The sequence below is a fragment of the Aythya marila genome, assembly GCF_965140915.1.
Source record: "Aythya marila genome assembly, chromosome: 4".
In the NCBI taxonomy this organism is placed as follows: domain Eukaryota; kingdom Metazoa; phylum Chordata; class Aves; order Anseriformes; family Anatidae; genus Aythya; species Aythya marila.
The window spans coordinates 36,643,320-36,657,591 of NC_139045.1; the positions used below are offsets into that span (position 1 = coordinate 36,643,320).

The 14,272-nt window shown below is 37.3% G+C and overlaps 1 protein-coding gene across 6 annotated transcripts in view; it reads left to right on the forward strand.

The window, feature by feature from the left end:
• Position 1: 1 nt before the first annotated feature.
• CLGN (calmegin) overlaps positions 2 to 14,272 on the forward strand; it is a 28,185-nt gene continuing 13,914 nt past the window's right edge. For 4 of the 6 annotated variants that reach the window (XM_082760242.1, XM_082760246.1, XM_082760245.1 and 1 more), the window contains exons 1-8: positions 2 to 62; positions 1,518 to 1,559; positions 3,738 to 3,917; positions 5,167 to 5,237; positions 7,528 to 7,586; positions 9,238 to 9,379; positions 10,192 to 10,273; positions 12,976 to 13,168. In XM_082760242.1, the coding sequence (XP_082616368.1) occupies positions 3,756 to 3,917; positions 5,167 to 5,237; positions 7,528 to 7,586; positions 9,238 to 9,379; positions 10,192 to 10,273; positions 12,976 to 13,168 (709 nt within the window). In that variant the 5' untranslated portion in view covers positions 2 to 62; positions 1,518 to 1,559; positions 3,738 to 3,755. Of the gene's footprint in view, positions 63 to 1,517; positions 1,560 to 3,737; positions 3,918 to 5,166; positions 5,238 to 7,527; positions 7,587 to 9,237; positions 9,380 to 10,191; positions 10,274 to 12,975; positions 13,169 to 14,272 lie in introns of those variants that run through there. The other 2 variants (XM_082760243.1, XM_082760244.1) reach the window with 2 other exon arrangements.

Here is a 14,272-nt window from a genome sequence, read left to right on the forward strand (position 1 = left end):
ACGGCGGCGGGGCTCGGAGGGGAGCCGGGAACCGGGAACCGGCCGCGGGCACGCGCACACCGGTAGGGGCCGGCGGCGCGGGGACGCGCTTTGTAACTGGGGCGGGGGGGGGGGCTGCGGCCGTGAGGGGAGGGCGCGCGCGTGTGGGGAGTGGGGGGGCTCCTCGCGCGCCGGCCGTTGGTGGCCGTTGGGGACCGTTGGGCGCCTCCCTGGCCGTTGCCCCGTGTGGAGCTGGTATGTGGCCGCCCTGCGCTGCTGGGGGCTGCGGGAGCTTTGGGCTGGGTGAGGGGGGTGCTGAGGGCAGCCTTGCTGCCTGCTGCTTGAGGAGGTGGCTGCAGGGAGGCTTGGCCCTATTCTAAGCGTGAGTTCCCAGTCACATTAAAGATCCTGGCTGTTATTTAGTTCCGCATCGAGTGGGATAACGACCTGCGATGCCATTAATTTAACAGCACGCATAGAGCACTGTAAAGACCATGGCACAAATTGCCATGCTTGTGCCTGCTGTAGAAATCAGACCAGGTGCTCGCAGCAGGGCCAGCTCCTCAGGCTGAGCGCTCAGGGCTTTATCCCCTCCGTGCTGGAGAGCACCAAGGGCTGAGGCTGCATCCGAGGCAGCCTGACCCACTGCCTGGCTGCTCTCATTAGGAACAGAAACGCTAATACCCCATCAGAACCTCTTATCCTTCAATTGGTGCCTGTTGTCTTGGACCGTCGTCTAGCACACGTCCCACAGACAGTGGCTGATTACTTCAGAGGCACATATTGCAGCACTGCTGCCGGTCCCAGGAGCCTGCTCTACAGCAGTACCCTGGGCTCGAGTGTCTCTCCTGATGCATAGAAACGCTGTAGTTAGCCGTGTTCCCATAGTGAGGAGACCAAGCTATACAAAATAGCTTAAAATTACAAGTGTGAAGATTTTCATGGACGTTCATGTGCTAATTAATCTTTAAAATCTAGTGGACTTTCTTATTAAATGTGCAATATTTTGAGTCCAGAAGCTCTTTAGGCTTAAAGATTTATCATTGTAAGACTGTGGTTATGAACAATTCACAAAAATTAAAACATTTAATGGTTTTGTTTGGGTTTGTCCCTATCTGGCAATTAAGCAAGAACTTAATTGTTCATGGTATTGGATTTCAGTGTTTCTGGAATATCTTAATTTGGGATGAGTCAAAGAAGTATGCTTTCCCTTGTTGAAGGGAAACTAAGAGATCTGATTGAAGACTGAATGACATTAGGAATGTCCTTGGCTAGGATCAGGGAGTTGCTATGTAGTTAGGCTTGAGTGACTTGAAAAAGTGCAGTGTGTTGTAGGCATCGGGAGTTTTAGAAGGGAACTGTGTAGAAAGGTGGTTTCTTGGATGCCCTCACTTTTCTGTGTATGAAAATAACAGAGAGAGGCTAGTTGTAATAAATTACAGCTATGGAAGTGGGAGTAGGCATTTTGCTTCATACATAAAATGCAACTGAAATGTGTTGACGAACGTGTGTCTGCTTTTTATTTTCATCTGCTTTAGGAGAAGAGGAGCAGAACTGCATGACAAGCTACCTTAAGTAAGGTAGGGCAAGTTCATGCAAAAAGTTAATTCTAATACCTAATACATGCTGCTGTAGTGGAGTGAAACAGTAATGTGTGATGTGACGTTCCTTAACTGTTTGTCCTAATGTGATGATTAAGAACAAGAAAATGGGCATGGTAAAACTGAGTGCAATAGCCTCCGGACAGAGGTCTTCTAAAGCGTGCTTGGAGGTTGAATGTTTACATGCAACAAGCTGAATGACTTTAAATCTTCAGGACACAAATATTTAAGTTCTAGAACTGGCCAGGGAGGTCTATGAATTAACAATCTCTGTAGTTTTATAACTAAGATTTTCTTAAAAGAACAGTAAAATTTTCGGAAGACTTAAGGTTTCTCAGTTACTAACACGATGATGCAAAGAGGGAACCATAGACTTACCATCCTCAAAACAAAACAGATGGAAAGGATCCAAAGCAAAGAATGGCATAGATTAGTTGGAAAAAAAAAAAAAGGAAAAAAAAGAATGGTAACATAATTTGGTAGTTTTGTGGAAAATAGGTGTCTGTCCCAAGAGGTGAGGCTTTTTGTGTTCTAAGAGATGTTGACATAGTGTCTAGTACTAGTACCTGAAACAGTTTACTTTTGGCTTTAGATGTAATCAGTACAGTCAATATTAAGTGAATAGATTTTAAAATGAATAAGGAAAAAAAATTAGTTTTCTTTTTTGGATAGCTCTATTGGGATGTAGTTTTTTTTTGCCTTGACACTATTTGATCTCTATATTTATTGCTTGATAGAATTAGTAGATGTTGTCAATAGATAAATAATTATTAGGGCGCTTCTAATGTTTGCAGTGCTTAGCAAATCTGATAAAGCCAGTAAGAGAGGATCTAAGATTTCCAGAATATAAGACAGTATCTGGAGTTGCTGTGGTACTTAGGGTTTGTAGTAGTAAACAAGCAATCTCTGGAGAGCAGTGATCCAGCTTAAAAGGGTGACTGCTTTTTAAGGCACAGAAAGTGTCCCAGTAGCAGAATATTTAGCGTGAGCACTGGTGGCCAAAATAATGCAAGTCTTGAAAATGCATTACAGCAACAGGCTAAATGTCACTGTTTGTCTTTCTTTTTAAGCTTTCTGTGGATAGAAATTAACAATCAAAGGATAAACACCTACACAATGGTATCTGGAGTCTGTCTTCCTTCTGTTTCCAAATTCAGATAAAAGCAAGTTCAGAAAGAAGCATGTTTGGCAAGACCTTTAAGAAGACTTGCATAGGCACATGCTTGGAATTGCATTGCTCCAAACCATTCCATACTTCAATATAAAAGTGCATTTGCATGTATTTTAGCTTATGGATGTGAAGCAAATGCATCGGGGCAACAATGTTTTCTTTTTCATAACAGTACAGATTGAGAGGTTGAGTTAGTTACCTGCTGTTGATATTCATACTTTTGGTAATATTTACAGATCAGTGATTTGCGTGTTTCCCTGCAATTAGAAGGGTACTTGCCCCTCACTGTAGGAGGGATGCTGAGTTGCTGGAACATCTTTAGAGAAGTGCAACAGAGCTGGTGAAGGGACCAGGAGACAAGGCTTAGGAGGAACAGCTGAGGGACCTGGGGCTGTTTAGTCTAGAGAGAAAGAGGCTGACAGGAGGCTCATTGCTCTCAACAGCTACCTGAAGAGAGGTTGCAGTGAGGAGGGTTTTGGTCTCTTTCTCAGGCGACAATTGATAGAACTGGAAATGGCCTCAAGTGGTGCCAGGGAAGGTGTAGATGAGACAGTAGGAAGAATTTCTTCACAGAAGGGGTGAAGGGGTCAGGCATTGGAACAGGCTGCCCAGGAAAATGATGGAGTTGCCATTCTGCATGTATTTGAGATGTATGGATGTGGTGCTTAGGGACTCAGTTTAGTGGTGGACTTGGCAGTGTTAGGTGATGGTTGGGCTTGATGATCTGAAGGGTCTTTTCCAGGCTTCTTGCTACACTGTAGAGATTGATTCAGTTTGAATTATTTTTGGATTGATAAGGATTGAGAAAAATTCAAGCAGTTTTACTTGGTTCTAAAAGCTCATAAATATAGCACTGTACTAAAGTAGTGCAAATGCTTAATGGTCATCATTTCTTATTTTTTTTCTTTCCTAGATAAAATCATGGGTAAGATTGAACTAATATTGATAATATTCCACCAACAATAATTGTAATTTAAAACTTTCAGTTCTTCAGATAAACCAGGATGCATTTCCAGTGGGACTGGCTGTGCTTGGGTGTCCTGATAATTGGCTCGGTAACTGCAGAAATTGAAAATGAAGAAATTTTGGGTGCAGATGTTGAAGTGGAGGATTTTGACAAACATTCTCAGGAAGCTGATGTTGACGAAGATGAATCTTCCTTAGGGGTAAGATTATAGATGCCTTTAGCTAAAGCTTGTGTAATTTAGGTTACGTAGTTGTAACTAGTAGAAGAATCGGTGCACAAATTTATTTTAAAAAGAGCAAGTCAATATACAGTTGACAACTTGGTGAGTGTCAAACTCACCAGAATGAGTTTTTCATTTGTTGTGTGTGCCTTAAGTATCCTCCTATATCAAACTGCAACCTGTGGCCAATAGTCATGAAGAAGGTCTTGCTAGTTTATCAATCTAGGTATGGAACCTTGTGTCTGAAGCCCTCCTTGATAGATAACATACCCTGTAGCCTAACATGCTGTTACTAGAGAAGAAAGCACCTTATGCTTATTGACATTTTTCATTTAGATTGGTTTCTTAATGTCATCAGTCATATCTGCCTTTTAACACGGTCTTTGTTCCTAGAAAATCTTTATGCATTTGTCTTGCTGTGCTTCATAATAGGTTTGCACAATAGTCGTAGATTGTTTTTTTCTATTTTTTTTTTAACAGTGTAGCCCAACTGTAATGTGCCAAGTAGATAGGAAAACAAAAAAAATGGAACCATGTGTATTAAAAAATAGGAAGCAGATAACTGGTGCAAGTTGTGTAAATTTTCTGTTTTCATGTTACGCACAAGATGTATAACGGTACTTCAGTTATGAGTTTTGACCACAGAAAGCAAATTTGTAAGCTGTATCTATGCTTTTATCATAGTATCTGAAACTTTCTGCAGGTGCTTTCAAAGATGGTAAGCTGCTAGGGCACAAAAACAGAGACAAAACAACTACTGATAACCGCGTGTGCATTTGAGCTCTGTACTGTGTTTAGTAGGAGGACCACTGTTTACTTTTCAAAAAAACTGGGGAAAAGTGTTTTTCTGATATCTGAAAGTGAGTCTAAAACTAACCTAACAGTCTCTTTAACCATCATAAACATACCACTAGAAATGAAACCATGAGATCCTCCTGCCTTTTAAGAGCTCTTAATCATAGTCTTGATTTGTTTCTGTGCTATTCATCGCTGTCCCCTGGTCGCACGATGCTTCACAGGTATGAAATTGCACACTGGTAGAGGAATGCACCCAAACTGTAGAAATGAGAGGGCCCCAGGGAAAGAGTGTTTTATTCCCTTAGGTGTAACTCTTGTGGTCTGGCTGGGTGGGCTGCTTCCCGAGGTATGATAGTGTATTTCAACTGAAAAATAGAAATTACTGAAAAAAATGAATTTATGATATGTTATGTTTGTAAATGTTTTTTAGATTGTGTACCAGACACCAAAGCCAACTGGGGAAGTGTATTTTACAGAAACCTTCGATGGAGTATTGACAGGGTAAGGTGCACCTTAAACTTACAAACTTTTCATTTCAGCAATTTAACTTACAGTGGCAGGACTTATTTTTTATTCATTTTTCTGCTAGTACATTCAAAACAAAAAGTTCAGAGTTTAGAATTGAGAAGAGTGGTCATACTTGCTCCAAATTCTTCATAAGCTTAAGCTAAACAGTTGACGTTTCAGGCATGTAGCTATATTTTGTGATATAATGAAACCTGTAATAGACTTTGGATTTATGGACGTTAAAAGGTAATGCAATGCCACTTGAATTAAAAGTGAACCGCAAGGTGAGGCGCATTGCACTGCAGTAGCTTACAGAGTCAGAAATTGTTAGCAGACTATTTCTTCTTCTTCATGTATACTTAGATTATGTGCAAGAAGGAGGCAGCACTTTTCTACATTACAGATTAAAAACTCTGTTGGGGAGGACTGTATTTAATTGATTTATGGTACTGCTTCCCATTGTGCTTTTATACTATCGAGGGGAATTAGATATTTATATGATTGCTGAAATGTTCCTAGGTAGTTTGACCACACTGCACTGATATTTCAGAAAAATATTAAGGTTTAGGTCAACAATTCTTAAGCCAGAAATATTCAAGTTGTCTGCATTTTCTGTTCCCCCACCCAGTACAGCAATGTAAGGTGTAACTACTACTTGGTGGGTGGACAAAATACCTTGTTTTGCAAGTGATCATGAAAAAGGTATATTTGTATGTTACTAAAATTAAAAGAACAAAAACCAGCTCTCATGAAGTGGCAGCCAGCCAGAGGTGAAAGGAGATGCAGTAAGATGCATCTTTATCATAGAACTTAAAGCTGCTTATTTTTGTCTTCCTGTGAAAAGACTGAGAAGCAACAGCTGTAGGTGTGAGGTAAACTATCATAAGACACCTGTCTGATGAGGATGCACAACATGAACTTGAAACCAAGTAGAATGGTAGCAGGCACCAGAAACTTTCACAAGATTGAATCTTACTCCCTTTTTCCAATTGTTCCTACTGTTCTCTTCTGCAGGGTTACAAGGAACTTCAGGCCACTGAACATGGATTTGTCGTTTTTCACATTATGTTCTTCGATTTTTGTTTTCATTTTTGTTACATATTTAGACCACATGTAGAAGGAAAATAATTTTCTATAAAATTTTCTTTCATCTTCAGCATGTCACTTCTAAATGTTAAGAAGCGCAATACAAAAGCAGTACCAGTGATGGTAGGAAAAATGATTAAAAGGAAAAGGTGAAAATGGTGGTTTAAAAACAAACAAACAAACAAACAACTGGAAACTTTGATTAGTATTAGTTATTTTAGCATTGGGCTTTCCAGAGGAAGACCAAGGATCTAGCTTGCCATTTACACTGTGGTGCTTTTCTACCATCTCTATTAACACAGATATGGCTGAAATTCAAGCAGGAAAGATAAAGTATTCATCCCTGACATACTCCATGCAGAGAGTCGTTCAGAATGAATGAACTTAGTTCTCTACAGAAGTCACTATGAGAATATAGCATTGTAGTTGATACAAGGAAGAGTTCAGAAGCACTGTTGGCTTAAGATATTCCTGTGCATGGCTCGGGATAGAACCACTGTATGACTGAATGAGGCTGGATTGCCTTTCATTTTTTCTCCAAATGAGCATTTTGTACAGGGTGTGTGCATATCTTTATTTTTGGTGAGCTGATTTTGGTAAGCTGCATCCGCCTTGTTCAAGGAGATCTTTCAAGGAGATCAGGAATTTGTCCTGTTATAATCCCCGTGTGCGATAAAATTCGAGTCTTCTTACTGCATAATTGCACTTGTCATTTGGAAACTTCTATTTCTTCCCTCCCTCTTCTGTGCACTGCTACTGTTAATATCAGATAGCGTTAAGGTTTTAGTGATTTTTTGCTGTTCTTTATCACATTGAAGGCTTTACACATGAACTTTGCTATTTTCAAGTATTACTTCAAATATTATTTCAAGTTACATGCTCAAATAATAGTCTTACATCGTCAGCCTCAGCTTGTAGATAAAACTGAAGATTATTCAGAGTAAATGTGAATTACTTTAGAGTTATAATTGTATATTCATTTAGATTCTTAGGAAATATTTCAAAATCAATGTTGTATTAGACTAACACTTATTTTTTTTGTTTCACATTCTTTAAATTACACAAAGTTCTGTAATGCTGACTGTCAAAATCAGTGTCACAGATTCACATCCTAGCAGCTAAATCTGTTTTTCCTGTGCTTGCTGAATAATAGAGCTTTGCATATGTAGTTAAATGACTAGTACCCTTCTTGGTTTAGGTGGATATTGTCTAAAACCAAGAAAGAAGACACAGATGATAACATTGCTAAATATGATGGTAAGCCTTTTTAGTGTTTACTTTCACTACATAGTTTCTGATGTTCTCTTGCTTTTTGAGAAGTAACTATCCCTTGCACTGAACTTACCTTTGAAAACCTAGATGACATGGATCAACAATATCTTACTTTGTATAATGACTGTTACTGAGATATGAAAGTGAGATATGAAAGGTTGCTTGTTTGGTTACTTACCATGGAGATAAATATTTCTGTCATCGCAATAATTTTACTGTGATATACACGTTCTGAAATCTGAATATTCAGTATTAATTGTTTATGAACAGTGCCTCTTGAAAACTACATTTTCCTGAAATTGTCAGGTATTTACCACTTCAATTTCAGTTGTTAAGCACATTTCTAAAGTAGCCTGTTCTATGTCTTTGTATCTCCTACCGATGCAGCAATTGATCTCAAAGCTTAGCCTCTGAACCAAAAATAATTGAAACTGAATGAATGTTATTTCTTTGGAATACTTCTGTCAGATTGTCTGTGCTTAAGTGTAGGATTCTCCAGTGTTTCTTGTACACTTTATTCTTACAGTTTTCTAAAGAAAATAAAAAATAAATGGAAAGTGAAAATGAGGAAGTTGTTTGGATGATTTTTGTCATTTGGGCTTGTATTTGACTTGTACATTCCTAGGCTGGAAGTAGCAAGGAATGTGTGTGCTACACATTTACCATCTCCAAAATACTGAAAGCTGGCATTATCTTAACTGGCTAGAAGCAATACCTTTTTGGTGAAATGAGAGAGTGGGCTTCTCTGTGTAGAGCTATGCATATCCAAAATGTAGGTCTCTCTCTATCTGAACTGTATTCTTGATTCCTTTGTACAGTATTGCAATTAATCAGAAATTCAGTGGATATTCACACATGCTACAGGATTGTGTAATAAGAAAATACATTTTGGGATGTAAAAATATCCTATGTTAAATGTATAAGTTATTCTATTTAATTTCACTGTTACATGGCGGATTACGGTAAGGACATGTTTCTTTCCTACTTTGGGGTACATGGCCAGCTTTTTTTAATCAAAAATTCTTATTACATGTGAAATTGAGGTTTTGATAGCTTTCTTTCATTTGGTTATAGCAGTTATGGAAGGGTGTTTTGTTTTCTATGTTGAAAATGTCTACTTGAAAGCAGAACCTTGTCATTACTTGTTGCTTGTTCTACTTGCCATATTCCTTACAGTCTTTTTCCCTAAGCTTTCTTCCTTCCTTGCTGTCTGAACCAAACCATTTCGTTAAATGGATCTCATTTTACAGTCTTAACTGTGAATTGGAATTCTGATGGTTTCTAATTCTTGAAAAGTACTGCCTAAAACACTGGATCAGGGTTTCAGTAGAAAGGTGTGAGCATCAGATTTGTGTGCCATGAACATTCTTTTTGTATTTAGTTTATTAATGTTTAGAGCAGTTAAAGTCTGGAGATGGGTAGGCTGAGCATGTATAATTGTTTGTATCCAGAGTAGAATTATTGGTATTGAATTGGATGATTATTATTTAACTTCTAACTTTGACATCAAATGTCAAGATGACTTCTCTACTTCGGCAATTAGTCTTATATGCTCTTAACTTTTTACTTTCTACAAGGCTACAGTTTCTTGACTTCTAATTTTTTTTTTCAAAGATTGTACGTTTGTTTGTTTTAGGAAGATGGGAAGTAGAAGAGCTGAAAGAAAACACAGTACCTGGAGACAGAGGATTAGTGTTAAAATCGGTGGCAAAGCATCATGCAATATCAACTATGCTAACAAAGGCATTTATTTTTGATAATAAACCTTTGATTGTTCAGTAAGTATTCTCTCAGACTTTTTACTTAATTTTTATTATTCATTAAGTCAAGAAAATAATGTAAATTGTTGTAAAAAAAAAAAAAAAAAACAACAAAAAAAACCAACAGAACACCTGTCTTTCACGTAGCATTGGCTTCATATCCAGAGCTACCAGAACTGTAAGTATGAATGATATAATAATCAAGTAAAATTGGAATACAAGTGTTAAGAAGTAGTATTTAAACTCTTATAGAATATTTTGGACAGAAATTAATACTTTATGAAATTTCTTAAAAAGCTAATTAATTTTCTGTCTTAGATCTAAAAGATCTAAATCATGTAAAACCTGAATCTTGCAAGTATTATAGCAGTATTAGTGATGATGAGTGTCATGACAATAGGACTTTTTTTTTCTGACAACAGACTAGATTTGTTGTACTTACAGACATATCCAGGTAACTCCTCAGCTAAATTGAGTGGGTTATATTGGCCATTTCAAAGACAGCACAAAAGTTTTAGAACTATTCCTGATTTCTGCTTCACTTTGGTGTTTTGCATGTTGGTCAATACCACTTTGAAACTTTTCTTACTGGTGATACCAACAGTATCTAATGTTACCGTGGCTTTTTTTGGCTGACATCACTGCTGTGTTAGTTTGTGTGGCAACTAAAACCTGTTTGGTCATGTAGAAACGTTTTGACAGTAATGACTAATAAAAAAAAAATGAAGTGGCTAGTTGATGATATTATTGTATTCTTCTCATTCTGGAGATCAGAATTGAATTTGTATTTGTCTGATGTGGAATGTTTTTTTAACTTGCTCTTTGCTCAGATACGAAGTGAATTTTCAAGAAGGCATTGACTGTGGTGGTGCATATATTAAACTTCTCTCCAGTAGTAATGACTTGAATCTGGTATGTCCTCTTACTTAATGTTTACTGTTGGTTGCTCATCTGAGCAATGCGTAATTGTTCTTGTGCAGTGTCATTAGGAGATTGGGCAAGATAACCATATATATATTATAGTTTATATATATTACAAAGCCTTCATAGTTGTGCATTTTACTGGAATATTTGATAACATTATTCTTGTTAAAGTTATCATTTATTTTAATGAAAAATGCAGGTAGTCTGAAATTTAAAGTACACTGTTAAAATCTGTGTTCACACAAGAAATCTCAAAATGTGAACTTCCAAAGGTCAGAGAGAGCAGTGTATGGATTAACATATTCCTCTTAGTTCTTTACGAGTGATACTACCTTAGCTATTAGTCTTATATCTAGGACAATGGAGCTTTATATCTGTTTAGTCTGCCTTTTTGCAATAACACAAGCCATAGAATTTCAACTCATAACTTGTGAAACAATTTTTTTTACTGCATGGTATACAGCGTGTCACCTCAGAGGGGGGTAGAATGTGGATTTAGAAACTGCAAGTAATGAAGTGTCTCTGTATGGGGAAGACTTTTTCTTACCAGGGACGCTCTCAGTGATCAGGTGCAAAGTTGATGCTTTGCTATACATAGCAGCAGTTACAGAATAGTTTTACATATTTGGATAGACTTGAAATGACCAGTCAGGATTCAAAAGTGGTAAGGGTACTTCCAGTCATGAAGCAGATTGCTCTGGCCATTCAAAAGCTGCTAGTTCCGACGCTAGTTTTGAAGCTAATTGGTGGTGTTGACCCAACATTCAGTACTAGACAACATTCAGGCAGAAGTTGATGAGGCAATCACAGTTACAGCTAGTATTGGCTTTAGAAACTGTTGATCTTAAGATGCATCAAGCTATCCTGTTTGCTCAATAAGATTTGGTAAGGTGGAAAGGCAACTTAATGGAAAAAGAAAAAATAGAGACTAGTCTTAAAAAAAACTTGGAAACAGAAGTGTGGGCAGAACTCATAATTTTCTCCCTGGGTGAGATTTTCCATCTGTGCTTTTATTCCTGAGCTGTCTAAACGTATCTACCATTGCTGCCATGACCCACGAAGCTACAACATTGTAAGTACTGAGCAGAACAGCATTGTAGTTGCTTATTGAGCAAACTTGAAAGGATAGAATTGCTAGCTTGAGTGGAGGTGGCATCATCAGCAACCTGTTTGGATGCTGGATTACCCAATACTGTATTGCAGTGAAGTGTGATGCCTTGTTTATGTGCAAAAGGAAGGGAAAGTTGCTTGGACAGGCTCAAGGCATTGCTTGTCCTCACCTGCAAATCAGCAGTCAGAAGGAACCTCTTAACACTGGGATTTTTTGTGACGTGTAAGGGGTAATATGTGTGCCTGCAAGAGTCTAAGAGATGATGGCATGTATAAGAAGTTTCTTGTAAGCATTCGTGAAATATTTAAGTAAAAGCTTTAAAGCAACTTCCAAATGCTTTTCCTTTTTTCTCAGATTTGTATGCCAGCGTGAGTTGTACTCAAACTTAAGTACTAATAGATCTGTATTAAAAATACAGATGGTAGGAAAACTAGTAGAGGTAGGGCATCTTTCATGATGGAAAGATATGTAAATGATACTAAAACTGAAAAATCTTACTTTGTAAAAGAAGTTGTGAGACCAAGACACTCTGCTCAGTTACACATGAAACTGAAGTTCTCCAACATCTGTTGTCTTATTCTAGAAAGTGAACAAAAAGACTGCAAATGCAAATTTTATCTTTTTATGACCTGGCTCGTGGTTCTTCCTATACATTTTTATTTTTTTTTTGTAGGTTTGAGTCAACATTTTCTCTTTCATATCCTTTTAACTTCAAAATTGAACATACTGGAATAATAAATTAATTCTTGTTAATTCTTAACAGTGACATTTTCAAATGAGGATGAAAGTTATAGAAAAGGACCGAACTTAAAATGCGTTCATTTCTGTAGTGCTTATATCTAAACTGAAAACGTTTAACTTTGTATTCAATAACTGCTGCATACTTGAAAATATGAACTCATTGCAAACAATACATCTCTGTTAGAATATTTCTTGAAAGACTAAAAGTTTCAGAAATCGTGATCTTTCTTCAAGCAGTTGCGTAAGAATAGAGCATGATACTGTGTATTCCAACTACAAAAATCATCTAGTTAAAAATAAAATCTGAACACCTTAATGCACCATACTCTGAAGGAAACTATATCTGGTGTTTTCAGGGTTATTTATTGTTAGTGTGGAGCAAGAAAACAGTGCTGAAATACTGGATAATACCCTGTTTACAGTCTTTATTGAAATGTAAATTGCTATGAAGATCAATAGTTCCCTTCTGGCTTTTAGTGTAGTGTATGCAGAAGGGTATGGATATTTGGATGCCTTGATTTGTGGCAGGGATTTCCACATGATGTGTACGAATAAGGCCTAAGTAAGCATATTCTTCTTCCCTGAAGAAGCTTCAGTGATCTCTGTGGTTAGACTGCTCACTGAGAATGGAAAGCATCTAACAACATGTGGGGACTGTTCATTTCCTTTCATGATTTACCCTACCAGTTGTCAGTGTTAGAGCCGATGCTTCATGAAACAGCTTTTAGAAAAGGGGAATTATACTGTGTATATGCCACAGTATCGAGGAAAAGTAGTACCTAAAATGACTTCGTAAAATGTACGGTGTAACGCATGCTCAGCTTTTTTGCTTCTACAGGAATACTTTTTTGACAAAACACCTTATACTATTATGTTTGGACCAGATAAATGTGGAGAAGATTACAAACTACACTTTATCTTCAGACATAAGAATCCTAAAACTGGAGAATATGATGAAAAACATGCAAAACGCCCTGATGTAGACCTAAAAAAGTTCTATTTGGACAAGAAGACTCATCTATACACGCTTGGTATTGTTTAATTCTTACAAGTTTAAATCAGAAAACAGATTAAAAATTAGTTTCTGAACTTAGTTCACTGAAGCTTTGTATTTGACTCTGCTTTTTGTTTGTAATAGTCTGTTAATTCTGGGGGATGGTTGCTTAATGATTTGGGCTTGAATGATTTAATGACTGAGCTTAACTGCAGGGCGTAAGTGGCTTTGAAATGCTGCTGTTTAATATTCAATTACAGGAAAAAGCATTACCAGCCTTGGCTAGCCTTTAACCTGAAGAACTGATTAATACTTTCAGTACATACTACGATAAAATCTGTTAAGAAATGTGTATGTGTGTATGTATGTACATATATATCTATATCTATATCTATAGATATATAGATATATATATACATACACACACACACACACATATATATATATATAAAAATATATATAAAAGTCCAGTATTCTAGGAAAGGATCATGAGTTTACTGGAGTTCAGTGAGATCTGCAGCATATTGAACACCACTCTCCTCTGCGCATTGAATTCCCAGTAGTGCCTGCATCAGCAAAGGTGTGCATGAACAGATAGGTTGCTGCTTTCACTGGAGATAAAAAGATGAAATTTGGTCTGGTTTTAATCCATGTGACATCTGTTTCTGTTCTAATGAACAGTATAGCAGCAATGGAAGTTTAATTTCTTATTTTTTTCCCCCCTTGTTCTAATTTCTGAAAAAGAACAAGCAGTCAGAGAAAATGGGCTAATCTGTGGCATACTGCAAATCCAGCCGAATTGACTATACTTTAGAACTTCCATTGAATAATAGTAATGGAATAATAATGGAAGATGTGCTCGACTGCTGTGCCATGGAAAAATGTATCGTTCTTAAAATAACTTACAGTAGAGTGCTACAACAAACTGTCACTTTTAGATCATAAGAATAAGTGAAACAAAGCAATAGAACCAAAGAAAACACAAAAATCCTTCCCACCATCCTATTCTTACAGTAAAGGAATGAATGTGTTCCTGTATTTGGGCTGTTCATTAGAGATGATGATTAAAGATATTTAAATTGCATTTATGCTATTATAATTGCTCAGCTAGACCTCGGTACAGCTTTGTACCATCTAATGC